Consider the following 27,778-nt stretch of genomic DNA (forward strand, 5'->3'; position numbering starts at 1 on the left):
GGTGCTTCCTGCAATACAATATCTAAAAAATGTCATAATTGCATAAAACATGAATAAGGTGTGGGGATGCAAAACTGTCTATAATCATACCTTTCAAAAGTCCATGTAACAAGACTGCCTGCTGATGACGGCCTTAGTGGTGGCATTGTGAAGCAGATGATGAAGTCATAACACTCCACATCCTGCTGTGAAATAGCCATAGTCTGGCCTGAAAAGATCTGAGCAAGTTGAGTGGAGTGGTGTTATATTTTGCATTCAAACCCACCTTACACAATATTACTGTCTTCAGCCACTATTAATGTCTTTGAGTCACAACAGAGAAAGACCAAGTGCTCTTTTTATTCTTACTATGTTCATTCTTACTAACATGATCTCTGACAGCTCAGTTTTATGTTGAACTATCACATCATGTTTTTGTTGGATACACACTTACACACCTTCACATCAGAACTAGTATAAGCTGGTGTCATCATGCTGCTCTTGCAGCTATTTACATGCCTGTTGAACACTGCAGTGATCTTGTCCTCATCTCAAGGATGGTGGGAAGGGACTGATGACTTCACTGAGCATCTGCCTTTTGAGTGGTTGAAAGAATTAAGAATTAAGCTGACTTCTCACAACATCTTTGTCAGCAACATAGTCTTTCACAAGACCTTAAGATCATGACTATATGAACTAAAAGAACGCATTTTAGATAGTGGCAGATGATGAAACTGGCTATATTGCATTGTCGGATGTGCAAAATAACTATGAGAAAAGATAGCCACCCTGTGGTTTAAATGTGTAATGGCAGTATTTGTCACAAGTTTTTAGTTTGGCTGCATTTGAAAACATTATTATCATGTTAAGGTTATCAGGTTAAGTGTGTGATGTCTAATGATGTTACATTAGTGAAACATTAAGCCCATTTGAAAGATAAAAAATTTGTTGTGACCTTGGAGATATGGAGTTGAATGGACTTCATGCGGCAGATACGGCTAGTGAGTGAAGTAGGAATCCCACATACAGAATCAGACTAGTAGAGCAGAGAGATACTGTGATACAAATAAAATTAAAATAAAAAACACGTTTTGTATTTATTATGGCATTGGAAAAGATCATCAGAGTTTTGCACTGGTAGTACCTTTGTTGTCTGCTTGAAAAAAGTTTCAGTCGTACGTGTCATGCTGCTGCCAGCGGTGACTGCTGGCTGACTAATGTACACTTCCACATCTGTAACATTCCATACAGCAACATCAGAGACGACTCCGAGTAGCATACTGCTACCATGGACATATGTTGGGTCATAAAATAAAACAAATTAAAAAGTTCAAATATTATAGAGTGTTGACAATTTAAAATAATCATAATCATAATAATCATTGATTAATTAATTTGTATTATTCGTAGCAGTATTTATTATTATTATTATTATTATTATTATTAGCATGTTTTGTGTATTTTTTTACAATGGCTCCATCTCTGAAGGTTTTTGTCTTCAGTGCTTTGATAAAAGGATCTTCGACTTGTAAATTTCAAAGGTTTCTTTTATTGAGTGTAAGGTTGATGTCGAAATGGAACATATCAGTATCATCACGCAATCTGGATTTGAGGAGTCTCCATACCTAAGGTCACTAGTATGCTCATGTGCAAATCATACTGATAAGTCTTATCTGGACATCTGCAGAGTCCACTCTGGTCATTGTTAGTCAGTGTCTCTGATGAAAGGGTTCTGTTCAGCTCTGCATCTTACACTGTCTACGAAACACCCCTGAGTGACAACACTCCTCATTAAACCCAAGATCTGACGATGTCTGCAGCTCAGGCCTGCGGTACAGCTTTGGGTGAAAGTCCATTACTTGTGGGTGAATGGGTGAAAGTCCATTACTTGCGTTTTTATTCTCCCATACATCTGTGAATATGCACTGGTGTAGCTATTACACCAATAGCCCATATTACACCTGCAATAAAAATGTCAGAGCAATCTGTTTGTAAACCAAAACAGATTTCTATGATCTAATGCATTGACTGACTAATAATTAAATATTGTACAATAAAGGCTCACTGATCTAAAAATAGTGTGTCCTGCAATATGGAGAACAATATATCAGCATGTCTTTTTAATGGCATGAAGGCCAAGCATATGGTTTTCTGGAAACATCACCGGGTGGAGTCGATTATCACTTACATTAAAGAGTTTGACAGATCCTTAGACCTTTCCTCTGTGTCAAGGTTTAGGCCACATACACAAGCATCCTTTCCACATTAGAGAACAATTGCCGGGCAACTTGCCCTGTGAGCGGAGAGGTGAGAGGAGGCTGAGTTCTATTTCTGCAACAGAGGTTTGAAAACCATCTGTGCTGCTCCAAGTCTGTTCACCCATTACACAGTTCCTGGATACATTCTGTCAACAAACTCAACTCGCCCCCTCTGTGTAGGAGTTCACATGTAAAACAAGCCTTTGGAACAAATGCCACTTATTCTACCAACACAGTGCAGTTAGTGCCTGATACTATCTTTAGGGCACTTCTAACCACACTATTGATGGTGTATAGCTTTTATCATTGTAATAGATGATAGATAGATAGATAAATATATACTTTATTGATCCCCAAGGGGAAATTCAGGGAATTCCCGTTTCATTTTACACATTATATTACACATTCACATTATATTTTGACCAGGTTTGATTGTACTAATGCTGATCCACAGAAATGGGGTTGAATTTCATTTAATTTAAATTGAACTGGACAATGTGTTAGAGGAACAATTGCTTTTATTGCACACAGCTGCAAACTTCAGCTAACATCAGGACTATTTACCACCCACCCCCCCAAACCCAACCCCTCTCTCCTGTCTCTCTCTATCTCTCTCTCTCTCTCACACACACACACAGACACACACACACACACACACACACACACACACACACACACACACACACACACACACACACACACACACACACACACACACACACACACACACACACACATCAATGGGGGCAGAGAAATAAATAACAAACATTCATTCTTTAAACACAAGTCAGCATTTGTTTCCCACAGAGTGAACCAATTCAGCTATCTCCTCCACACACTGTAACAGTCGCCGCACTGCATGCTGGGACCTGACATAGTCTTGGAGAGATTTATTCAATGTGAGCTTTAAACGTCCACATCAGCATAATGATAAAGGGGGAGATAAGGAAGTGCGCTCACTCCTGGAACAGTTTAAAAGGGCAGGTTCCGCGCTTCACTCAGTTACTCCCAGAGCGTGCACACAGCAGATACACTCATTTCACCACCTGAACCACAGCAAAGACAGCAAACATGACTTTCAACGGTACCTGGAAAGTAGACCGCAGCGACAACTATGAGAAGTTCATGGAGAAGATGGGTATGGACTTGCTCTGTGTTTGGAGTTTTAATATGAAGAAGATTATATCACTTCAAAATGTGCATTTTCTGGAACCTGGAATTGTGGGCCAGCCACAGCCAGAAGGGGCAGAAACAAAAAGTTTCATTGATTCCAGTTTTCATTGGTCAAAAGATACAAATGTAGTGGATGTGTGTGTGGCATCTAAGTGCATTTTTAAGAGCTCACTGTGGAACAGATGTGGAAGTGTACAGTTAGTCAAAATGTAATAAATACATAACAACTTAATACATGTTACCTGCAAGGATTTGGAGATGCCTAATTCAGGTCCTGACTGTATGTTTTCAACAGTTCTGTTTTCATATGTGTTATTTATCCAGTCTGTAAAAATAGCAATCACAGAATTTCCATTTCCTTCAAATATGGTGTAATAGTGAGTGTAGTCTGACATCGATTTACACAGCAAAACTTCAAGGCAAGTCATGTAGGCACAAAATGGCATGACAAGACAAGTCTTCATTTCTGCATGTTGTACTCAGAGGTGTGACTATTATTCATTCATTTCCCAAGCCTTCGCCAGGGGCTAGAAGTACTTGGGCAATCCAGCTGAGCCATGTTCCTAACGGTAGCCTTTTGCATTGTTGTATCAACAGGCGTCAATATGGTCAAGCGAAAGCTGGCTGCCCACGACAACCTGAAGATCACCATCGAACAGACTGGAGACAAGTTTCACATCAATGAGACCAGTGCCTTCAGGACGCTAGAATTAGACTTCACTCTGGGGGTCACCTTTGAGTATGCCCTGGCCGACGGGACGGAGCTCTCTGTAAGTCTATTAGGTCTTAGTTCGCTTGTGGAATACAATGATTGTGACACTTATTGAAACAAAAATACAGACTGGATACTCTAAACCTGCAGTCAGTTGATGTGATGTCTGTTTTTGGACGTGACATACAGTAGTTATGCCAAAATCATTTGGTGTACCAAAAAGAATGTGGTCCAACAGCATGTACAGAGTTCATGAAGGTCTCTGAGAGTGTTGAACTATTAGTCTGCCAGTGAGACGCCTGTAATGTTCTCTCTTGTGAAGGCCTCGCCCAGTAGGTAAACACTTGAATTGCTGTGATGACTGTACTGAAGAGAGATTGTGTGAGTGCTAATGGCAGGCATGTGTGTGGTAGGGCGCATGGACCATGGAGGGAGACATGATGAAGGGCCTATTCACCAGGAAAGACAACGGCAAAGTCCTGACAACGACGCGAGTCATTGAGGGGGGAGAACTTGTTCAGGTGAGTTAATAAAACATTTACGAGATTTTTTTATCAGTGGTACAAACACCTGCATAACATTCAGTTGGAGAGGTCATTTCTGATTTTAAGCATTCCTTCTGCATTATAGAGCTACAACTACGAGGGTGTGGATGCTAAGAGGATCTTCAAGAGGGGTTAAAGGAAAGCCAGTTCATTCAGTCATCTTTCTGACCCCGAGGAGAACATAGCACCTCGGATGGCCTGGCTCCAGATGGCACTAAGAGAGCTTGTCTAGTCATTCAACCATTTCAAAAAGACTGCAATACTAATACTAATTTTCTGGAACATCAGGCTGTCAGATCTCCTTCATCCAGCTATGCACTGTTCACAACACACAGAATGTAAAACCATCCATGTGCACTGTGTTTTGATATGAAATGAAATAAATGTGATTGGTTAAGTAAATGTGCATTTTTGATATTAAAGGAAATACCTAGAATTGGATGGCTTTTGGTCATTTTTATCGTGTATGTGTGTTGTGTGATGGGATGAGAGGCAATGCGCACAGAAAACTCTTCTGCCCCCAATCAAGATTTCTGGTGACTTTATTTGAGAGTGAAGAGGAATTTTGACTGAAACCACACATTTGTAACAGTGGAGTTGTATTGTAATCCCTGAAGAAATGTGACATTATATAGACTGCCTGTCAGCAAACGAGCAGAGGAAGCCCGCATCCAGTTTTTGCTGATATTGCACAGCGCCTAGTTAAAAGAGCACAGCTCCCACAGACGCATGAGATGAGATGATGAGTAGCAAAGTCAAAGGTGAAAGCGAGTACATAATATGGTAGCATAAGTTCCGCAACTTTCCCAGATGTGGTACATGTGGATCAAAGTATATTGTGTGGCCATAAACAATGGATCCCTCAGGCTTCCACTGGAACCAATCAATCAACCAAACAAACTCTCCCAACCACCTCACAGGTTGTGACAGGAGCTGTTTTTCATATTCTTAGAGCTGGATTGAATCTATTTTCATACATAAAGGCAGACATGAAGGATTAAAACTAAAGTCATTCAACTGCACTAAAGGGATTTCTGGATGAGATTTTCTATTTGTGGTTATGGTATTTAGCAGACGCTTTTGTCCAAAGCTGGTTTACTGTGACTAATTCCACCTATAGAATCTATAGAGTAAGAGTGCAGATATATTTTCAACAATTACAAAATTTGGAGGTATTTTTTTCCCTGTTCTATGTCTCCATTCACATGCGTTGATACTGGTTAGTGCACAACCAGTGTGGAGCAGATGTATTCGTACACAGTGAAAAGAGAAGTTAAGCTCACGTGCTCTGGAACTGTCTGATGACGCTTTTCCCAGTCAGGATTGTGGCACGGGTTGCTCATAAAGATGCAGCTTGCTGTGTGTTGCCTGACCTTTGAGAAATTGTCTCACATAGCACTTGTCACGTTTGAGATTTAAGAGGAATTTGCAAAACCAAAACCACATATCTATAAACCACACATCTACAGTATAACAATAGTTTTACTTTCCATCTGATGAAAGTCAGGTCTTAGGCTTTGTTCCTCATGAGGCACATTATTTTCACGTATGTGGTTCCACATCCTTTTCCTAACTTGCATGAGTGTTGCAAAACAATACAAAAAACAAGTTTATTCTTGTAAATCCATGAAATGACATCAAGTCATACTGGTATTGCGTAAAATACCCTGTATAAAAAGACAATAGAACAAATAAATCATGTTTGAATGAAGTTTATTAAACAAAGAATAAAAATAAATGCATAGGCATCTCCAAAAATATATAAGTGGACATCATTTTACAACATTGTTCATGAATCATGAATCATATCTATTCATGAAAAAACTTGAAAAGGCACTCCATAAATAAACATCTGACAAGTATGTACAAACTCCACATTGAAAGAAAATACAACAAAACAGTAAAGCTTGAGGGAACAAATAATACTAAGACTCATCTTTTAGGCGAGCCTTATGCAAAGGTTTTTCATACATTATTTGTACCACTTGAGTTAAAGCATAGAAATTGGCCAACCATGTTAGCAAGCAAAGAGAATAGTATAGGTGCAAGAAGTAAAGGTGCATACTGACCTCTGGTGGACGTCTGAGGGAATGACCCCACACCAGAGGAGAACAGAGGAGGGATCATTCAGCTTCCACTACATTTATGGCTTACATAGTTTGTTTATATGTACACAATAACCAGGTCTATGATTTGGCAATGTTCCTTTTATCTGAGGTTTTAGGATCTATTTCCCACACGTTTTCTTTGGCATCCATCCATATTAGACCCTGGAGAGATCTCAAGATTCCTCATCCATATTAGACCCTGGAGAGATCTCAAGATTCCCCATCCATATTAGACCCTGGAGAGATCTCAAGATTCCTCATCCATATTAGACCCTGGAGAGAGAAGAGAGAAAAACAAAAACACGCACACACATCACAAGAAGTGGGCTTGAATATGTAACCTCCACACATACAAGTGCAAGTGAAATTTCTTCATACTAAAAGACCAATAAACTTGACAGTGTGTCATCTGTCCCGCCTATATATATTTAGCGCTCATATTATTTTTACTTTTAGACCAACAAGACCACTTACCAATACTGCAACATTCATCACAAAAAGCCATGCTCATCCAGTCCTTTTGGAGTCACTGGGTTCCATTTTGCTGTGGGCTTACTGCTTGCATAGCCTAAAATTGTAAGACACGGCCAAGTCAGAACAGTGATATATCTGCCGCTGTGTCAGCATGGGGCCAATAATATTACACTGCATTTCACTACAAAAGCAACAAGCTGCTAAAGGCAGGACAAGACATAGTCTGAGGAGCAGCTCTGCAGTCCAGCTCCTCTGAGGTTAGGGTCTAGGGGGAGGGACTTGCAGAGGGGGCCGTGTGAGGACACTGGGACACAAGGCCCTTGGTGGACACCTAAGGATAACAGACTACATGTGGGCCTAGGGCTGTCCACAGGGTGGGAGTCTGGTGTGCTGTGAGTGCTCTAACCCAGGTCAGCTCTGCTCCGGCCGTGCTCTGAGGCGCCCTGCGTCTCGCCGGGGAGTCCCACGTCCCGGTGCTCTCCTCCTCCTCCTCCTCCTCCACCTCCTCCTCCTCCTCCTCCTCCTCCTCTCCCGCAAGTCTGGGCTCGGCCACAGAGAGCAGCAGCGGCCTCTGGTGGTGGTACTTGAGCCGGTACGTGTCCGTCATGCAGTTGTCCACCGAGAAGTAGGTGGTGAGCGCGACCCCCAACCCCGACGGTGGGCCGCCCGCACCCCCGCTGCTGCCCGCGCCCGAGCTGCTACTGCTGCGGTCCGAGCCGCGCCGGCCTCTGTCCCCCCCCTCCCCTGCACAGCCGCCGCTGCCGCCAGCACTGCCGCCGTCGCTGCGCTCCTGATCCGAGCCCGACTTGGAGCTGATGTCGGAGGAGGGCGTGCGGACGCCGCTGGGCTCGGCTCTCCAGGCAGAGGAGGCGGACGAGGAGGAGGAGGGGGCAGCGGTGCGGGCGGACGGCCGCGGGCTCGTCTGGGACGGCTCCTGCAGCAGGCGTGGCCGGAACGCGGGCGTGCGTGCGTCCGCTCCCTGGCGGGTGGCGGCCGCTCCGGTGGCCGGTTTGGCACGGGTCGGGGGCGTCTCCGGGGGGGGCTCCTGGCGTGGGGGGGCCGGGAGCTGTGGGGCGCGGGGGGGGGGACTCGGCCGGCGCCGTCTCACTGGTGCTGGAGCGGTACGCGCTGTCCTCCTGCTCCGATAGCGGGTTGGTCAGGTCGTCCGAGCTGTTGCACTCGGAGCTGCTCACTTTACCCAAGTGTCTTGGTGGCGGACTGTCTGAACGGTGGCCCCGGAGGGACAAATCCTCCGGTTCATGCCTAGAGTTGCAGGGCATGGGGTCCCTTTCTGACGTGCTGCCTTTCTTTGAACTGCTGGAAGAATATCTGAGCTTCCTTCTGCATGAGAAAAACACAGAACAGGTTAGGGCAGAGCATCCCTATAGCCACTTCTACAAAACTGAGATATTGATCTGATGTCTATCAATGTGGATTGATAGGCTTCCAAGGTCCCATGTATTACCTGGAACTGGGACTGCATTTCACCAGGTGATCTGAATTCTTTCCCTGAGATTTCAGCAGATGTTTACCTGTGAGAGATCAAATTCAAATATTTAAAATCCTCTCAGAAGTAAGTGCAGAGAAAATACTACACACCATACTTCCAGCTGTTTTTGATTCTGACCTCTGTGCCCTCTATTATCCGATTCCCATCTCAAATTTTCATTTGAGATGATACAGCCTCCATTTTGAAATGTAGCATGTGATAATGTCTGTAATTGTTGTGTCAGCATGTGACCACTGGAGGGCAGTAGAGGGGTTGGGATGGGAGAGCCAGACCCAGGAGGAGGAGGGACTGTAAGCCACTCAGCGTGTTTCACCAGGAGGCTGCATGCAAATTCCGGCACTTTATAAATAGAAAAGTTATTTTCCCTTTCCTGTTGACCCAGAGGTCAAAACACAAGGATAAAAGCCACGAGAGATGATCAGAAACATTAGATCCTGGGCTGTCAGGAGCCTGGAGAATGTTGTCCTACATTCCAGTTTGAAGTTAAAGATGTGGAGACAACATAGAGAGAGAAAGCTAAGGTGGTTTCAAGTTGTTTTTAAAGTGACATGATTCATTGTAAAAAGCAAGCATGAGATTATGTTCTAATGCTTGAGTGCATAGTTTCACCAATAGTTTCACCATTGAAGCTCTAAATGGTTCACCCAAGTACAATCAATGTTACAGCAAATTTATATACAATTTTTTTAATTAATTCCCAATAAATTCAAAATGTCAAATTCCTTAATGATTTCAAGTTTAGTATTCTGTTAGCATCCTGTTACTAATATCACTCGTGTGATTGCATTTACTGTAAATCTCACCCAAAGAGACTCTTTAGTGTCTCCCTTGAAAAGACAATTCCTGTGAAAGAAGACTGACTTCTCAGAAACGCTGTTGGCTTTTAAATAGCAAATGCAGATTAGACTGCGGAGCTCGCTGGGCTTTGTGTATGGCAAGCTCACCGCTCTACTAAAACACCACAGACATGACTGAAGTCTGCTTCCCAGAGCTCCCTTTGCTCCCTGTACACTGGAACATAATCCTCTACTATTTAGAAAGAGGATAAAATGGCCTGGACTTATAATCAGCTTTTCGCCCTTTGAAACCCTCTTCCTCAAAAAAAGAAAGAAACTTAGGTCAAAAGAGAAGGGACAAAAACATTCTATAGTTTGCAGTTTTTTCCTTTGGACAGTTTAATTTGTTAAGCGATAACACAGAGGCAAAGAGACCAAAAAGACATTTAACTTCCCAATTTAAATTCCAGACTATATTTGAGGATCACATCAGAATGACTAGGGAACACAGTCCACCTAAAGGCTATTTTTAAAGCTGTAAGATATCTCTCCTCACAAGAACCCTCATTAATACCTTCTTCTGAACCACTAGCCCAGGTTAAACCTGCTTTAAATCACAATCTCCTGACAATGTTGTCAAACACTTACTGGATGCACCTGACCCATCGAGACCTCCAGGCCAGCTAATTAACCGCCTTACTGTAACATTATAGCAGTACCCATAAAGGCATCAGTGAGGTCTTTCGTAAACACAAACAGGACACAGCCTGACGGTGACTCAGGGCACTCTGTTCAGCTTCCCGGCATCAAACACTGACTCAGACTGACCGAGCACTTACTATGATAGAGTGGAGAGCGAGCGGGGTCATTCTTCACCTCGCCTCTGCTGTGGTGAACCTGACCCCTAGGACAGACAAACAAGAAGGTACTCTTTCTCAGTGAATCGATGCATTTGGTTTCATATTCAATCCTTCGTAAAGAAAGGATTCTCTTTTCAACAAAAGAGCAATCATTCAGTAATCATGGTCATTAATCTCAGTGGACTGGGACTATGTCCAGTGCTGTTCTGGGTGTCTGAGGATGCCACCCTGTTGCCCGGTGACTGGGGGGGCCCACCTGAGCTGAGGCGCGTCCTGCGCCAGCTTCAGCTCCTTCCCAGCGAAGTTCTCCACGCCCGGCGAGTCCGGGTTGGTGGAGCCGCTGCTCAGCCGATCGCTGCTCTCGTAGCCCGACTCCGTGCGCTGGATGGTCCAGTTTTCGGTGCGGAGGGACGCGTTGGCCCCGTCCTTGGAGCGCGTGGCGCGGTGCTGCGAGTCCTGGGAGCTGCGGCTCTCGCTGTCGTGGCGGCCCTCGTCCTCGTAGATGGTCATCAGGCCCTTCGGCTTGCGCTCGGGCGGCGCCGCCCGCTGCTGGGGCAAGGCGCGGGCGCAGCGCGGACTGTCCTGCTGCCGGCGCTCCAGCTCGCTCAGCACGCTGTCCACATTCAAGACCTCGCGCACCGGTCGCCAGGACGAGCTGCGCGCCTTCCCCCCTCCCCCTCCGCTGCCCCCACCACCACTGCCTAGTCCCCCTCCTCCGCGCTCCTGCGGCGGCTCCGTCTCACGGGGCTCTGGGCAGCGAGCGCCAGCGTTGGGAGGGGCGGGGTGGGGTTGAGGCCGCGGCTCCTGGGGGGAGCGCTGGGGGTGGAGGGAGGAGCGGTCCTGCCTCGCGGAGCCCCGGCCTTGAGACGAACGCATCCGCTGTTCTGGGTGAGACCGCAGGCCATTCTCTGGGGGTGACGTGGCCCTAGGATATGTCATATCTGCCAGGGAACAAAAGAAAACATTTGATCAGTTTAGTAGTAACAAAGTTACAAACACTTTTTCAAACATATTATGAAAACTAACATCACCCACAATTTAGTTTGAAATATGCTGACTCTCGCTAAAAGGCCAAATGAGCATTTTTACCTGACATTTTTTGTGGTCCTACTGTGTTGCAAGTGCCACAGTTCCAATACATCATATCTGTGTACATGTCCAAAACTGAGGTCAGTTTTCTGCATAGTGAATAAGCCGAGACGGACATGCTGCTCCGTGTGCCCACTGCGTTGGCAGATCCCACAGTAAATGGGCTAACCCTCGCAAAGTGCAGCACAAGACAATATTTGAAACGCAGAGGCAAAGCCTCTATTTTTGCCTTGTGCCCGCTCGCTCCTGCTTTGGAGGCAGATGGTGCTCTTGGCTTCTGGACACGTGCCAGCGCTGTAACGCATTTCCTGACTACCAGTCGCCCTTACTTTGCCCTTCTGTTAAAGCCAGTGCCCTCTTTTCCCTAAAACGCAAATAAAGGGATAAAATGAAATTGTGACGCATCCAGAATCGCCCACTCATAAGAGAGCGAGTAAACCACCAAGCTGTGTAAGCTGCACAATGCAACATCAAGTGCATTTAGCGAATGCAAATGGTTTTTGTTCAGAGTGATGCCAAAACTCACATAAAATTATACTGTTTTGAAAACATTGGCCAAAATATTTAAGTGTTTTACTTTGTATTCCTGTGACAGATGAACTTGTATAGGTATTAATGGGGAGTTGCAATAATGCTTAAAGATATTTCATGATGTGAAAAAGCTCTGCATAAAGAGTGCTAGAAAATAGGGCATTCAGAATACAATGGTTTTATGGACAGGGATTCAAAACAGTTAACATAATTTCCATTGACAAAACATGTCGAGGAGGCTTTTCATCTTTTGCCCAGAGGCAAAGAATAATAAAGGCATTTTTTCTTTTAGGGGAGTGTCAAGGAAATTGTGTTTACAAACATTCTGTAAGCTGAGGAGTTGCCTCTGGACAAGCCTGAGCTGAGAAGACCATCATGTTTTTATTTTGGGCTCTTTACATGTACAAACTTGGTACACACACATGAAGACGAGTCTAAAATTGAAAACAAAACAAAAAACCAAAAGAGGCAGAACCACCCAAATTTCCCAAATCGGATTATTTTAAGCAGAGCTGGAAATGGTGTGCTGTAGATGTATTCATTCATTAATCCTGTTTTTACCACAGATCAACACGATTTAACAGTATCGCTAGATTCCAAAAGCAAAAAGTGAGCATCTTTCATTTAGCAAAAATTATACTTTGTGCCAGTGTTCAAAAAGAAGAGATTAAAGCCACTCCCACACTGATGATTGAAAAGAAAATTAGTGTAAAGAAAATGCTGGAATTTGGTGACTTCATTGAATTATGCACCGTTAATCAAAGCCTGTCAAATCAATCTTCCACAATGCTTCTACTTATACAATGCAGCTCTATAGCAGGCTGGCTGGGCCAATGTAACCACAGCCATACTGTACATAATCAATGCAGCTCTATAGCAGGCTGGCTGGGCCAATGTAACCACAGCCATACATAATCAATGCAGCTCTATAGCAGGCTGGCTGGGCCAATGTAACCACAGCCATACTGTACATAATCAATGCAGCTCTATAGCAGGCTGGCTGGGCCAATGTAACCACAGCCATACATAATCAATGCAGCTCTATAGCAGGCTGGCTGAGTGCCTGGTCTGGCGGTACCTCGTTTCTGCAGAGAGTCTGGTCGTCGATGGGCCCTCTCCCCCTCCTTCTTCTGCAGCTCCCCTCCCCTCTGGAAACTTTCCCTGGAAGACTCTCGGAATCGGCTCGGACTACCAGGAGCAGTTCTGACTACAGCAAGCAGGAGGAGGACAAAATAAAATGGCAAGGTGGCAAACTCAGACGGGGGAGAAAATATGATGGCAAACTCAGACAGGGGAGAACTGAATCATCAGTATGGAGCATCTACACTGATATAAAACTTTGGTAAAATGTAGGATTAAAATATTCTAAACATGTTATAAAATACTAGTAAATTAATCCCATAAAATATTTTACCCGAAACATAACATATTTAGCAAATCAGTAATCTAAAACATAGATATGTGTATACTTGATTGTTAAGATGATCGTTCCTATTGCAAATGTACAGTACCGCTATATATATATATCTGTAAATGTGTCTGATCTGTGATTAGTTGGATGGTGTCAGTGTTGTAGTCTTTCCTGTTCCTTACGTCTGCTGTAGCCTGAGTTAGATGCGGACTGCTGAGTGGGCTTATGGGAGCTCTGTCCGGAGCGCAGAGGAGCACTGTCCCTTACTCCGTCAAGCTTCTTCGACCCTGAATGAGGACCGTCAGTCACTGTGGAACAATACACACACACACACACACACACACACACACACACAGGTATGACATAACATAATAAATAAATGTGCAGTGTATACAGTATAATATGTCCAATATAGAAGGCAAAGTAGAAGACTTCCACTTGGAAAGCACATTTGGTGAAGTCAGACAGCATTGGCTAGGCCACCCTGACTTCAGTCTCAGTCACAGACAAATCCTGGATTTTTTGTATTTACGGTTAGTGAAATATCATCAGCAAGAGAGTTGGCAAGAATTCCAATAACAATAGGTATTAAGTGTATTTTAGATGAATTCATAGTCTCTGTGGAGCAGCAGTTGTGTATACTTCAGCTATAAGTGAGTGAGCTGTTGTGTGTTTGTTGTGTTGTTAAATCTGTTAAGTCAGTGGGTTGTCATGTGCTTGTTGTGTTGCGTTGTGTTGTAAAATCTGTTAAGTTAGTGGGCTGCTGGTGTGTGTTTGTTGTTTAGCTGTGTTGTGAAATCTGTTAAGTCAGTGGGCTGCTGTGCTGGTGTGTGTTTGTTGTTTAGCTGTGTTGTGAAATCTGTTAAGTCAGTGGGCTGCTGTGCTGGTGTGTGTTTGTTGTTTAGCTTTGTTGGGGAATCTGTTAAGTTAGAGGGCTGCTGGTGTGTGTTTGTTGTTTAGCTGTGTTGTAAAATCTGTTAAGTCAGTGGGCTGCTGGTGTGTGTTGTGCTGAGTTATATAGGGCAGCTGTGGTGCTCGAAGGCCCAGATGCTGAGCAGCATGGGTCAGGCCGAGCTCTGGGAGCTGGAGGGGGATTACAGCCAGAGATGAAAGGGAAAATGATTGTGTGGCATTATCCATCAGGGAAATTATCTGTGGTAATCCAATCCATCGCACTGCTCTCCAAACAGCACACTGGGAGGTGTGTCTCTAACACACACGCAGCTCCCACAACAGATATCCGAGTGAAGCTCGCAAAGGTGAAACTTGCAATGCTTACATCAGCATTTTCTCCAAAACTGTATTAGAGTGACATAATGATTATAGCTCAATGACTGCTTGAAAAGAGCAGACGAATGCACTTTCACCACTGAACAATGGACTGTAGCCAATACCCAACTTCATTGATGGCTAAAAGCAGTGTTTATTACTAAATAATAGTCTATGATTTGTGAGCGGTCTTCTTGCGTTGATGCGATATTTAAAAGGTGCATCAAAAATGCATCTTTGTCATAACCAACACCCCAGTTTGGTGGTACCATTTTTTTATTTAGAGGGCACTTAAGGACGGTGAAAGGGTTGAAACTTCCATAAAATGTTGGCATCCAACACAGCCATTACAGTGCTTCCAAATGGCCAACGCTGTTGTTCTCAGCAAAAGCACTGCCAAGTGAGCGCAAAAGCACTTTACGGAAAAAAAAAACCCACAGTGCTCAGCAAACCATGACTAACAAACTGGCAGCCACTTCAAACTACATACTCCTTCACGGCACTTCAGGAGAGCACCGAGCGCTAAGCCCCTGTGTGCACATTTAAAGGCCAGTTAACTACTACTACTAAACACAGTGGAGTGCCATCGCAAAATAACACTGCTCTTTTGGTGAATGTAGAAAGAGTGCCAGCACTACTTACAGAGATTCATGTGGTGGTCATAATGACTCAGTCCCATTCCACTAAAGGCCCGTGCGTAGGATACTTGAGGAATAATGTCCATGTAAATCCATGAGGCTGAGCAAAGCGGCGCGAGGCTGAGTGGAAGATAAACATGTAGGTAATGTCCAGCATCAGATCGGATCGCCCGGCTGCCCGCACGCACGGATTACAGTGCAGGCAAAGAAACGGAGAGAGAAAGGGGGATAGAGCAAGGGAGAATGAAAGAAAGAGTGAGAGGGAGAGAGAAAAAAAGAGAAAAGGAGAAAGAGAGGCGCGTGGGCGGTAATCTCCATGCGACAGCAGAGTGCCTGTCCTCATCCGAGTTCAGGACTGGTCGGACCGACCGGGCACACTCTCTGGAGCGCTCCGACTGACTGAGGGATTTGCGCCCAAAGCCAGAGGGTTTGTAGCACACAGAGCCATGCTGGGATGACGGCAGACTTTTGATGCTTTTATATAACTCTGCCACTCTGCGGAGCGATGGGCCACCTTTGTGCAATTCCTGGCGTACTATATCGGGATGGCCTTTGTTGTTTCACAGAAATGGGTTTTAAGCGAGGTCAGAATTTAAACAAATGAGTTGTGGATATTAATAAAATGGTACCTGGCGTGTTGGCTAAAATAGTTGTTCTGCGGCAACAGGGTCTTTAAAGAGTATTTTTGGCACACGGATGAAAGAGGTGGATGCTGTGGCTGTCTGCCTCTCTTGTCTTTTCCTGAGTTATGATATTTATAGAAACCGGTGATGGGAATTTTAGAGCAATCACTGCAGTGCACTAATTTTAATCATGTCACTCTTTCAAATCTCTGACAAGAAAAGTTGTTTTTTGTTGCCGTTTTGAAAGTTATTTGGACTGCCAGCAGAGATAGGCTCACCTGAAACTTCCCCGTTGATGGGAGACTTAAAGTGTGACCACATGGTGGTCTGTCTCGGGGCATCCTCATTAGAGACGGCACTCCCATCTGGGTTGGCATAGAACAGCAGGAGGGGCTGGTAATGGCCCCGCATGCACTTGGAAGCTACATCTTTCCACTTCGATCCAATCTGAAAAGTGAAGGCATCTTATAAACACTTAAATGCAAAAACAAAAGCAAAAGAAACCATATCCTTGCTTTATTTTCTCAGCTTTTCTATGGGCTTTTTATACATTAAATGATCCATGTGGTATTCATCTCATTAATAGCAGTATTTCTCCCCTTTAAATACTCAGCAGCAGAAGTATCACAAAACCCAATACAGCCATTCATCTCCAAGTGGACATAACACTACTGAACACCAAACCATCAGGTCAAAGTGTGCATTGAATCTCGACAATGACTCAACAAAAGACTGTATAATGTTCAATACATTTTTCCAAACAGGTATGATTTCATCATCAATAAAACAAAGCAAAGAACAAGTAGGACAACCATAATATATTGTATATATAGATAAAATTTTAAAATATTTTTTACAAACCTCTTTCACTGTAGCATCATCGAAAAATACCCATTTGGAAGACTTGCTGTGATAGGCGAAGGCAGAGTAGTGGCGACTGGAGTAGCAGATCATTCCCACCAGGTGAAGGTCGCACCTTTTCGCATTCTCATCCGTGACCCGGTAGAAAAGCTGAGCCAAAGAGACATGGAATGTACTGTATGAGGAACCAGAAACAAGTCTTTACTCTGTATGGGTGATACAGCATGACATTTGCAGTCTGTTTATTTGTTAATAGAAAAGTTGCACACTTCATTTACTTCGTAACTCTTCCAATCATTTCAAATACCAACAGTTCTCTGAGAGGACAACAGCATCCATGCAAATCACAGCCTGTTGTGTGTGAGCCTGGTGTGTGGGATGTGGCTAGCAGGCTGGCCAGTGTGTGACCCTTACCCCCGAGAGGTTTAGGTGTGGACCCAGTGACCTGATGACATCTTCCGTGAGGTCAGACTGCTCGGCATCCCACACAAACCCGATGGTCACTATTTCTGGGCAGTTCATGAGCACACGGCGGATCTTGATACTTTGGCCACAGTTGCTCTGCACAGAAGGGTGACATTCCCGGCCGTCAGTCATCCAGACATTTCATCCACATCCAGATGCAAACCAGAGAGCTACTGAGAGCAGTGGGTTCAGTTTATCGCTGTGACCTCACATAGCCCCAAACACTGGTTTTGCATACACACACGACATCTTGGACCTAGACAAAAATGATTTACTAATACCATATATCCTTTGAGGACTATATACAAATATTGTGAATAAACTCTGCTTTTTAAAGGGACACCAGGCAACGTTTTCGTGTTAATTAATCATCTTCATAAGTCGGTATATGGTTAAATGACTCATTGCGGGGAAGGCTCTCTCGCCCGCCCCTACTGCCTGTAGGAAGAATATCCCACTTGCAAGTTTCGGTGTATCCCACCCCGGCCGAATCAAGCAAGATCAGTTTACAGCACAGAGGCAGGCTAACGAAACACTAGAGATTGTTGCAAACGTGTGTATAATGGCAGAGCCGGCGAAGAAGCCCCCCCCCAGTGCTCTGGCCAGAAGCCCTCAGTCAGCATATAAACAGGCTTGGATGCATGACCAACAGGCAGGCCCTGCCCTGGTCAACAGACTCCCTGGACCAGGTTCAGTTTGGTGCTTTCCTAATATCCCTCATATCAGAGACATAGGTGCTCACCCAGACTCAATCAACTCCTCAGAGCCGTAGGTATTTCCTTAAATTCCTTAAAGCAGATGCACATACAGTAATGCATCGACATACTGGTGAACTTTGTCATCCTTGTATCAGGACATCCTCATTGGATGATAGTCTTTTAATCGAGATAATATGCTCTTCAAATGTTAAAATGAATTCAATATAAATATAGCATACAATTAATGTGTAATTCTAATATCAACATTATAAATAAGACATTATTTAAGTTAGATTTTACCTATGTTGTTTTTTTAGATTCAAGACCACATTAAAATTTTCTTCCCCAACAGATAGAGGCAAATACAATTAAAATCCCATTTAATCTAACTTAATCTTATTTTCCCTTCTTAAGGAGTCATGGTAACACTGCCATACAATGATGCAACACTCAGATAGAAGGTAGGATAGATAACAATGGAAGACGACACAAACATGCAACCATTTTAAAGGGAACTGTTAAAACTTTCAACATCATTAACAATGCATGCACTATAGATTCCCCAGGGGTCCAGACGCCTCCAACACTGATACAGCCCTTGTGCTGTGAAGTGGTGTGCATCAGGTGCCAATGGCCTAAGAGAGCATCCGTGGATAGGCTTGTCCAGCTATTTACAACCTCTCACACCACGGGCAACGGCGCTAAACCTTCTACTGTCCTCCACCCCAATGTCACAGGACACTCCAGACCAGCCAACATCACCTCACCAACTGGTCCCCAGACTCAAGAGACGTGGAAACAAACCAGGCTGTGACGGCTTTCTTTTTACAGAAATCAGAGTATGGACTCTCACATTGCATCCTGTCATGTAGAAGTGGCATGTGAGCAACGCTACTGAATAATGCCACCGGCAACTTTATCTTGTGACTAACAACACTGTTGCGTCGGCTTTACTCATGGCTTGACCATTTCAGTCCCCAGAAATGCCAAACGTCACAGTGCAGCCTTCTGACACACAAGTTCTTCAGGCCTCAATTAACTCAACCAGCCAGTTCCATTGGGGAACCGCACAGACCGCATAGTTATGAAATAAACCAGGAGTACTTGGCACATGCTCACTCACAGGACAGTTGCGGAGGTCACCCATAGTGTTCGCTGCCTGCAAGAGTTCCCCAAACATGTCTGCTCTCAGTCTGTCACTCTTCTCCAAGATTCTCTCCACCTGTTGGCTGAACCCAAACGGAGATATCACAGGAAAAATTGTGGGCTCGTAACATTGACATACATGCCTTCAAATTTCGTCTGTGAATGACTGTAAATGCTGGTTATAATGTCCAGTAAAATACTGCTTTGTCATAACATTCCCTCACGGGCCGGGAGAGGGCTGTATTGGCAGTAGGAAAAGGAGTTCCACTAACCTGACTCTCGCCAGATGAATTTCGTTCCGCCTAGCTCCACTCATCCATCTGGGATCGATCCATTGGAGTGGTGTTTCAGAAGGCTGGGCCTTATCAAAAATCCTTGCATATGATTGGATAAGCCACTTGTCCGTCATCTATTGACGTGCTACTTCAACCACTCACATCGAAGCCAACCCGTGACGCTGAAAGCAATCTCACAGTCGCTTCAACGCTACGTCACATCTATGAAACTCCCGCCCTACGTCCTGATTGGCTCTACCATAAAATCTGGTGCCGAAACCACTCCCAACGGAAGCGATCCCAGATGGATGTGAGTGGAGCTAGGCGGAGCTAAGCAGAACAAAATGTATCTGGTGAGAGTCAGGTTAGAGTTCCACTGCAACTTATGCAAATTCACAGCTGACAACAGCAAGCACACTTACCAGAGTGCTGTCGTCGAGACATAATGCACCAACTCAGTAAAAGGAAGAGGATCGGAAGAGGCGCCGCAACTTCGACATACAAACTGTGGATGACAAAAATGACACAGATGTCTGACAGCGACTCAGAGAGCTGTTTTTAAAACCATTCTGCCTCTATGGGACTCTTATCCTTAATGGATGATTTTAAAGTCATAAAAAAGAAAAGATGTCAGAGCAGGAAGCTCCAACTCGGAATCTTGTCTAAAATGATGAGCCAAGTGAAGCTCATATGAATACTGAATGAATAAGAACAACGGAGGCACCTGCTCGTACAACGTCATGGCAAACTTCTGATGCGTGATGCAGGACTTGGAAGTGCAGACCTCAGAGGCCGTGTTTGCCACAATGTGAAGATGGATTCGCTCCAGAATGTTTTCCTGTAACCACACAAAATAGAGCCCTCATGAAAATACAATGCAGTGCAGCAATGAAGACTGTTTTCATTCTGTTCCACGCTGGCTTTAATGTTAACGTTAGCTTGTTTTTCATCTTAGCAGAAAAAAGGTTTCCCTATTGTGCACATTAACAAAAAAGGGGGCATGCAGGTTTTGGGGGTAGTCCTTTCCCTCATAACTAAAGCCCAGGGTTAAAAACAATAGCAAGGAGTCACTCCAACTTCACATCCGCCTCAAGATTGTTGTGCTGTGACTTTGCCGACACTCGTCACAGGAAGACACTCGCTGTCCTGTCCTGACCTCGCCCCCTCTCTGCTCCCCCTTCCATGCCCACAGCTTTGTAAATAAACACTGCAATGGGGTCACCACGGAAACGCACAAAGCACTCAGCGGCATCATCCATCAGGCCCAGCTGAAAGCGCTGCTCGTCCTTAAATGTCTCGGCCAGGGCGTGGCGTAGTGTGTCCGACGGCAACGCTCGCTCGCGACTCTGCTGGAACTGACTGAAAATACTCTGTGGTAACAGACAAGGGTGACAGGCTGGTTCATTGTAGTGTGACAGTTCATTATATGTTATCATAAACACTGCATTACAAATAGGACACCAATCCAGCTGCAATTAAAAAAGCAACAATGAAATACAGTACAGTCCATCCCTGTGCTGAACCTCCCCTCCCACATCCCACCAGCATCGCATCCTTTAACTCTCACATGTTATAGAGACGAGTCCAGCTGGCCATGAGAAACCATTAGGATAGTGGAATTAAAGCACTCACCTTAAGAGCACAGAATATACAGGCATCCCCTAGACAGAAATGCCCTGATAGCTGCCTCAGACTTCTCCTGAAGATGTCGAGTTGCCATAACACCTGCAGAGCACAACCATTGGACCACAATCACTGCCTCTGTGGTGATCAATCACCTAATGATGCACTGAACTCTGAGATTATTTTAAATCTACCAAAATACCATACTTGGCATGCATGCTGTATCCTGTCCATTACATGTATTAGTATTTAATGGATCAAACACCAATATTTTCTTTTTATGTTGCAACAAGATCAAACTATCAATCTAACCCTGATTCATTGGTCCTCTTACACCTTCAAAGCATAACACCTAGCATATTTGGTATTTTGCTGAATTTATGGCAGTAATGGATTTTTATCTAACTAACTGTAACTGTATCTATAAATACAGGTTGCAGATTGATATCTCAACCCATACACTTGATATAATGATTCGCCAAGTCATTCGTTGACCTATACAGGCAATAGAAAAGGGCAGCGATGGGCTGAAGTGGAACCAACCTGTACAGCGCTGTTGAGGAAACAGCTGTTCTGTCCGGGCTCGTTGAGTAGGCCCTTGGTGAGGGCGAGGGAGACCATGCTGCCAGGCTGGTAGGTCTTTCCCAGACTGCCACCCTGCTTCTTGAAGAGTTTCACCCATGCCATTGGGTTTGCACCCCGCACCCCGCCAGGAATGAGTCTCAAGAAGAGTTACAGCGAACAGCACTGGTTGGCCTGGCCGTGGTCCATGTGCAGCATGAGGGTCCGCACACTTGGGCCCAGTGGACGGGGGGAAACTCAAGAAATAGAGATCCAGAAAGATCCAGAGGTCCTTAAACGTGCATATATGTTACATGTGCGTCCATATGTGTTACATGAATGTTCACAGCGGAAAGGGGAGAAGAGAACATGGAAAAGAGTGGCAAGCATCACTATGGGTTGGTGGAAGTCCCCATGGAAGTCCTACAGAGTAAGTGCCATTCCCCCCCAAACTGAATGGCTTTGCGTTATCATTCCAGAAGCTTCCGTTTTGATCATCATCCCCCCTCTCCGCTGATCGAGGGCGAACATCAGAGTGGAAAGGCTTTGCCGAGTCTGTGCTACAGTTGGGCAGCTGCAAGATGGATCCATTTCAATTGCTGAGCCCGTCCAAGAGATCAATGGAGGTCCTTCTCAGGATCATCCATAAGGGAGCTGGAGAGTGAGGCACTTAACCATCTGATAACAAAGAGGGATGGCCTGTGGAGAAGGCAGAGGAAAGGGGAAAATAAAGCCAAATCAATCGCGGTGGTACAGAGAGTCAACTTAAATTAGCTAAACCTTGTGAAGTGAAAGGTCTGTGATAGCATTCCTTTGCTTGTGTAGCTCAATAGCGTGTACAGTAGTTATGCTGTGTCTGTGGCTCATGTGAATGGACACAGTAAATCTATTGTCAGGGTATCAAAAGACACAATAAGCCGACCAGTAAGACAGGGCATTCAAGATTAAACATTATCACAATGGTCATATATAAAATTAGCAAACACTAATGTAGATTATAAAATGTACATGTACTGTGTCTGTCTTTCATAGAAAACCCAAATGCACACCCAGTTATAATGGTTTAACACAAATTGCCACAAACTCAAAGTTCTCTAGCAAATCTATCCTGAAGAGCACTTTTAATTTAGCTACACAGGCTGCCGGATCAGGTTTAAGCATTGCATCAGGTTCCGCTTGGAATTACTGGGTTCACCTCAATGTTAATTAGAGATTAAGAGCTGGGCCAAGAAATGATATCATACAAGAGTGCTCATCCTCTTTCCTTGAAGTCATCTTAGGGGGTTGTTTTAACATGAGTAGCTTTGTCTTTGTTTATCAATTGGATCTGTGCAAGGGATATAGTCTGCATTTAGACAAACAAATTATAAAAAGTACCTTAGCTATTTTGTGCAAGGCATCACTATCTCAATAAGCAACCACTGTTGCATAAAGTTTGCACAGCCTGGCCCTGCCATACAGACAAAAACACACTGACAGCAAACCAAACAAACATGGCTTTACCAAGCAGGATATCATCATTGTACAGAAACACATCTTTACGAGCATAAACACTACATATTCGATTCACCTTAAAAGTTGGACAAAATATTTCTGATGTGACACTCTTAAACTAATACCAAACTCAAATACTTTCTCTCAGCCAATGATTTGGAGGTGGTTGTTCATGAACTACCGGTAACCTTATGCTAAAGTAGATACCAACTAGATCAATATAATATGCTCTCTAGGCAGTGGAATACTTTACCGTTCCCCATCACTGCTTCCCCTGCTTCCCCAAACAACTTTAAAGTCAGCTCCCCTCTAATGTATCCAAGTCAGGTGCACGTTTCTGCTGAGATTGCCACAGTCAGTGTAGGGCAACTTCTTATTGTCTTTTGTTTACTGGTATTGAATTTTGTTCATTTCAAATAGATTTATTTTCCTATGAAGAATAAAAATATAATCACTTAAGAAGAATACAATATACATCACCAAAAGCAATTTTCTTCACCATGGCATGTGTAAAACATATTGCTTCTATATTAAAATATGACAATTTAAATATGAAGATTTAGCATAACAAATGTCATTTTAAGTTGACATGACATACTGACATAACCAGATGACTTGCCTGGGATCAACTGATAGAGCAAATATATGTTAAAGTGTAACAGAGGTTAAACAGAAACTCATGAGATACTACAGTACCTAAAACCATACCAATAGACAATTGATTTGATCTAAAGTAAATTCCACAAACTGCAAACCATATGCATATACAAATGCACAGCATGTCTGTCACATAATCATGGGTAGGCTATAATGTGTATACAGTGTGTGGCTCAGGTGAAGTAGGCCTAATCCTCTTTCCATAAGTGAAAGACAGAGAGTGGTAGTATCTCTGCAATTGTGAAGACGGACCCTGGGCTAGTTTCTGAGAAAAACAGAGCGCTGTAACTGGGTTAATAGGTTAGTGTCCACTAAAACCGCTAATCTTTCAAGCCGTTCAGCTCCATATACACGGCTGCCAACTTAGCTAATGAAACAAGTGCAGGTCTATGGCAGAACAGCCGCATGGCAGATCGGAGCTGCAGCTGCCACTGTAAATGTGTAATTGATTCATTGTTTGAGAGACATCGGAAAGCATTTACCAGTTTTCCCAGAAAGGAGTCTTCAACTGACTGGGAGAAGCTTTGGAAAAACAAGTTGGCACAACATGCCAGTAGCCAGAATGTCCCACCAAAGAACCAAAGGATAAAAAAAAAAAAAAAAAAAATCACCAACAAAGCAGCCTTCTGGAGAATTTCACTGGGGGGTTTTAAGCAGGCGCCTTCCCTCCCCAGTGTTTCCCTGAATTAGACCCACAACTCCTCCATAAAGCTCAACAGTGGTGTCTGGCGTCCCACATCCCACACCCCTCCACACTCATGATGAGCTGAGACACATGTCACATCCATGAGACACCAACAAATACCACTACAGACACAAATCAACAACATTTTACATATCTCAGAGTCAACTCAGGCACAGCACAACCCAAGTAGTCTGTGAGCGCCTCAGCCATAGTCATTGGCCTGCCTTTTCCGCAGCCCCACACAGCTCCTTTACAGCTCTTTTCAGTGACCGTCCTCAAAAAAACAAAATCCAACAGTGTTATGGTTGACCTCACTACAAATGAGGTCTATAACTATTTTACTATAACTACAAATGAGGTCTATAACTATTTTACTATTTATTATACAAAATAGTGAATTATTTTATTTTAAAACATAATTAAATGTACCACAATATATTATCGTAGTACCAGCAGTAGTAGTAGTAGAAGCAATAGAAATAGTCATTCCAACCTAAGTGGTGGGCACATCTCACAACAGCTGTTACCAGGTGAGCCAAACCTCTATCCTCACTTTTTACTTCAATATTCCATCCACCTGTCCATCACGGTTAAGATTCACGCTCACACACTCCCCGTCATGTTATAATGCTCCAATTGCCATCGTTATCAATTAGTGGCAGCAGGAGTAACAGTGGTAGAACACAGTGGACATACACCCGCCACACAAATACACAATAAGAAAGAGCATTATAATCTTATTAGCTCTTGTGTACACTTGCCACAGAGTACTTTCCCCTCCTCCTCCCATTCTCCAGGAGCAGCCTTCAGCAGATGGGCAGCCCTTCTGAGCCTGGTTCTGGGCAACCCCCCCCCCACCCCACTGTAAACCAGTCTTTCTGCCACTGCTTCAGACCATTTGTTGTCTTTGTTTTATGTCCAGAGATCTCAGGTATAATGAGCCCTAATTTGGATGATGGGCAAAGTGCAGTCTTAAGTCTAACTAAACTTAATCTACTAACTAGGAAAATCAATTTGCTTGGTCAAATTCTAAGTGCAAATATTGATGAGTATACTCAATACTCGCACATACAACATGATAGCTAGCGTTCATTCACAAGAACTTTGCTTGTTGACAGACTTTGCACTTCTTTGCACCTCTTAAATTAGGGGCCTATGTGTAATATGTGATATGGAATTGGACCGATCCTAATATAGTTGAGTGAATTAATACTACTAGGTATTAACACAGCTGATGCTTCTCTTTTTACAGTAAAAAACACTAATTTCTTATTCCTTATGACCTCTTCTTTTTGCTTAAGAAACATGGAATTAGAATACTGAGATCAGGGCCAGCAAGAAAACCTAACTATATTCAGAAAGGTAGTATAGGTCAGCTTTACTGTAAATCCATGCTATTTTCACAAGGATTGCCATGGCTACGACATGTTGATATTCTGCTCCTACTTTATGTAGGATGCCAAGAGGTATTTAGCTCCTTCCCACATACTCTGTGCAGCAGTCCGCGGCTCCAGAGAGCCAAAGGAATCATATCTGAACAGTGGAAATGGACTGATCTGCATGTCCATAGCTCAATAAAAGTTGAGACCATGTTGAAATCCCGTCACTAAAGACTGAGGCCTGCGTCCTAACGTGGAGTGTCAGGATCCCCTGAGGCTCAGCATTGCCTGACTGATTCAACAGAGCCATCCTGGCAACTTTATTCATGCGTTTGCATAAAAAGTTGTACATTCTTCTTACAAAATGTAAGTACAGCAATCTGTCATCAGTTTATGGTTATATAGCCCATCACAACCCCATTACAACACACAATGTCCTTGTTCTGTGTTATAAATAATAAACATAATATACTCTACTGTATATTCTGCAACCTATAACATACCTTTAGTTGAAGTGATGGAGATTTTGAAATTTAAAAGTTGTTATGGTGCATTAAGGGACGTATAGCCTACTTCATAATGCCCATATAAGATCTCTCGAAGAAATGAAACAAGAAAATGAATGATCAACAGAAGAATAATTTATAAGACAGTGGCAAACTATCTGAAAATGTAGTAAGCAGTAGCCTGCATTTAATCACTTGTCAACACAAGAAAACTGATTTGACTAATTAGGCAACTAGTAGCAGAAGCTATACTGTAATCAGTGTAGGCTATAGGTCTGTCGCAGCAAGATGGGAGTTAACATATCTGCAGTATAAATCTGCAGTAGTAGGACAGATTTGATTTAGACTGTGTGATGTGTACAAGAACCTACTGTATAAGGTAGTAAGTCACTGAGCACGATCGCAGTAACACATAACATACAAGTTTAAATAGCCTATATTTCAGCGGTGGACCTTTACGCAGCTGCATCGATTCTATCTAAACTACAATATTCCCATATGTGTTGATATAAATACTAACCTACTCTAGTCGCTATTGCTACCACTACTTTTTAATGTGTAGGCCTACTGCTTTGTCATACAAAACAGTGATGTTGCAATCAGCATTTATGCGGTATGCTTTGTGTTACACCTGTTAAGACGCATGCGTGGTTCAGTGCGAAAAGGGACCTCTATATTTACCGCAACTCACAGCAATAGCGTAGCCTTCAAGCCTGCAATGTTTTCAAAGCCACGCTGAAAACAGCGCCTGTATCAAAAGGAAGACAACAAAACATGTGTATACACTCACCTTTTGATGGGGAAATATGATGTTATATCCGACACATTTCCAGCTGTCACCGTTGCCCTACTCGATCTTAACTTCTTCGGACGCTTTGAAAATTATATAAGTAAAACTGTAAGACGTCCATAAAGATACCATGTGGATCATCTGCAAATATAGCCTACAAATAAGATGATGGGGTTATTATGAAAACAGAACTTCAACCAAATAAAAAAATGGATCAAAAATTCAACCCGGTTGCTTCGTAACTGCAATCCTTGTTCAGCTATCCCAGACTTGGACGGGGTAGCATTGCCGTATTCTCGCCAGTGCAGTCGTGGGCATTTCCTCCGGGAAGCAATACCAATGAATGATTTGCGCTGCTAGAGAGTCGGCTGGGGATTAGTGATGGTTTGAGAGTTTAGGGGTCAAACTCCGCCCCCAGTGTACACAGCCTGTTAAAATGCCTTGGTACCACGGTATCATGTGTGTCGTTTATTTACCCCGTAAAGCCAATTCAGTAGCGCAATCATAAGTAGGATATCCACAGCGGGAAATAAGCAGTTTTTGGCTGAATAATGTAAATCCCAGTCATATGAAAACAAAGTGGAGCACAAGAACAGACAGCTTTGATGTTTTATAATCATGCGCCATAAAGCAGCATGTGCGTTTGATCTGATGCAGTCTATTAATGTTATTCTTACTGTGG

At 43.7% G+C, this 27,778-nt stretch overlaps 2 protein-coding genes across 2 annotated transcripts; one reads left to right on the forward strand and one right to left on the reverse strand.

The window, feature by feature from the left end:
* Positions 1-3,228: 3,228 nt before the first annotated feature.
* Positions 3,229-5,103, forward strand: fabp2 (fatty acid binding protein 2, intestinal). Its single transcript, XM_048252400.1, has 4 exons — positions 3,229-3,375; positions 4,008-4,180; positions 4,536-4,643; positions 4,753-5,103. Exons 1-4 carry the CDS (start codon positions 3,309-3,311, stop codon positions 4,801-4,803), a joined length of 399 nt encoding a protein of 132 aa, XP_048108357.1. The 5' UTR covers positions 3,229-3,308; the 3' UTR covers positions 4,804-5,103.
* A 1,260-nt stretch (positions 5,104-6,363) lies between these two features.
* Positions 6,364-27,473, reverse strand: usp53b (ubiquitin specific peptidase 53b). The gene is given in 20 exon segments (XM_048258415.1): positions 6,364-7,048; positions 7,250-7,343; positions 7,656-7,751; positions 7,754-8,324; positions 8,326-8,590; positions 8,715-8,781; positions 10,375-10,439; positions 10,652-11,336; positions 13,094-13,222; positions 13,609-13,734; positions 16,235-16,403; positions 16,818-16,967; positions 17,232-17,378; positions 19,104-19,209; positions 19,824-19,906; positions 20,126-20,239; positions 20,637-20,771; positions 21,034-21,126; positions 21,568-22,284; positions 27,097-27,473. Coding segments are annotated over 18 exon segments (3,222 nt in total). The 5' UTR covers positions 21,712-22,284; positions 27,097-27,473; the 3' UTR covers positions 6,364-7,048; positions 7,250-7,266.
* Positions 27,474-27,778: the final 305 nt, after the last annotated feature.

Source organism: Alosa alosa, chromosome 1 (genome assembly GCF_017589495.1).
Source record: "Alosa alosa isolate M-15738 ecotype Scorff River chromosome 1, AALO_Geno_1.1, whole genome shotgun sequence".
NCBI classification, from domain to species: Eukaryota; Metazoa; Chordata; class Actinopteri; order Clupeiformes; family Clupeidae; genus Alosa; species Alosa alosa.

Bases quoted from the DNA above. Each gene is read 5' to 3' on its own strand.
- fabp2 (XM_048252400.1), top strand. From the start codon at position 3,309: ATGACTTTCAACGGTACCTGGAAAGTAGACCGCAGCGACAACTATGAG. The intron at 3,376-4,007 runs GTATGGACTTGC...TTGTATCAACAG, and splicing joins GAAGTTCATGGAGAAGATGG to GCGTCAATATGGTCAAGCGA. The intron at 4,181-4,535 runs GTAAGTCTATTA...TGTGTGTGGTAG, and splicing joins CCGACGGGACGGAGCTCTCT to GGCGCATGGACCATGGAGGG.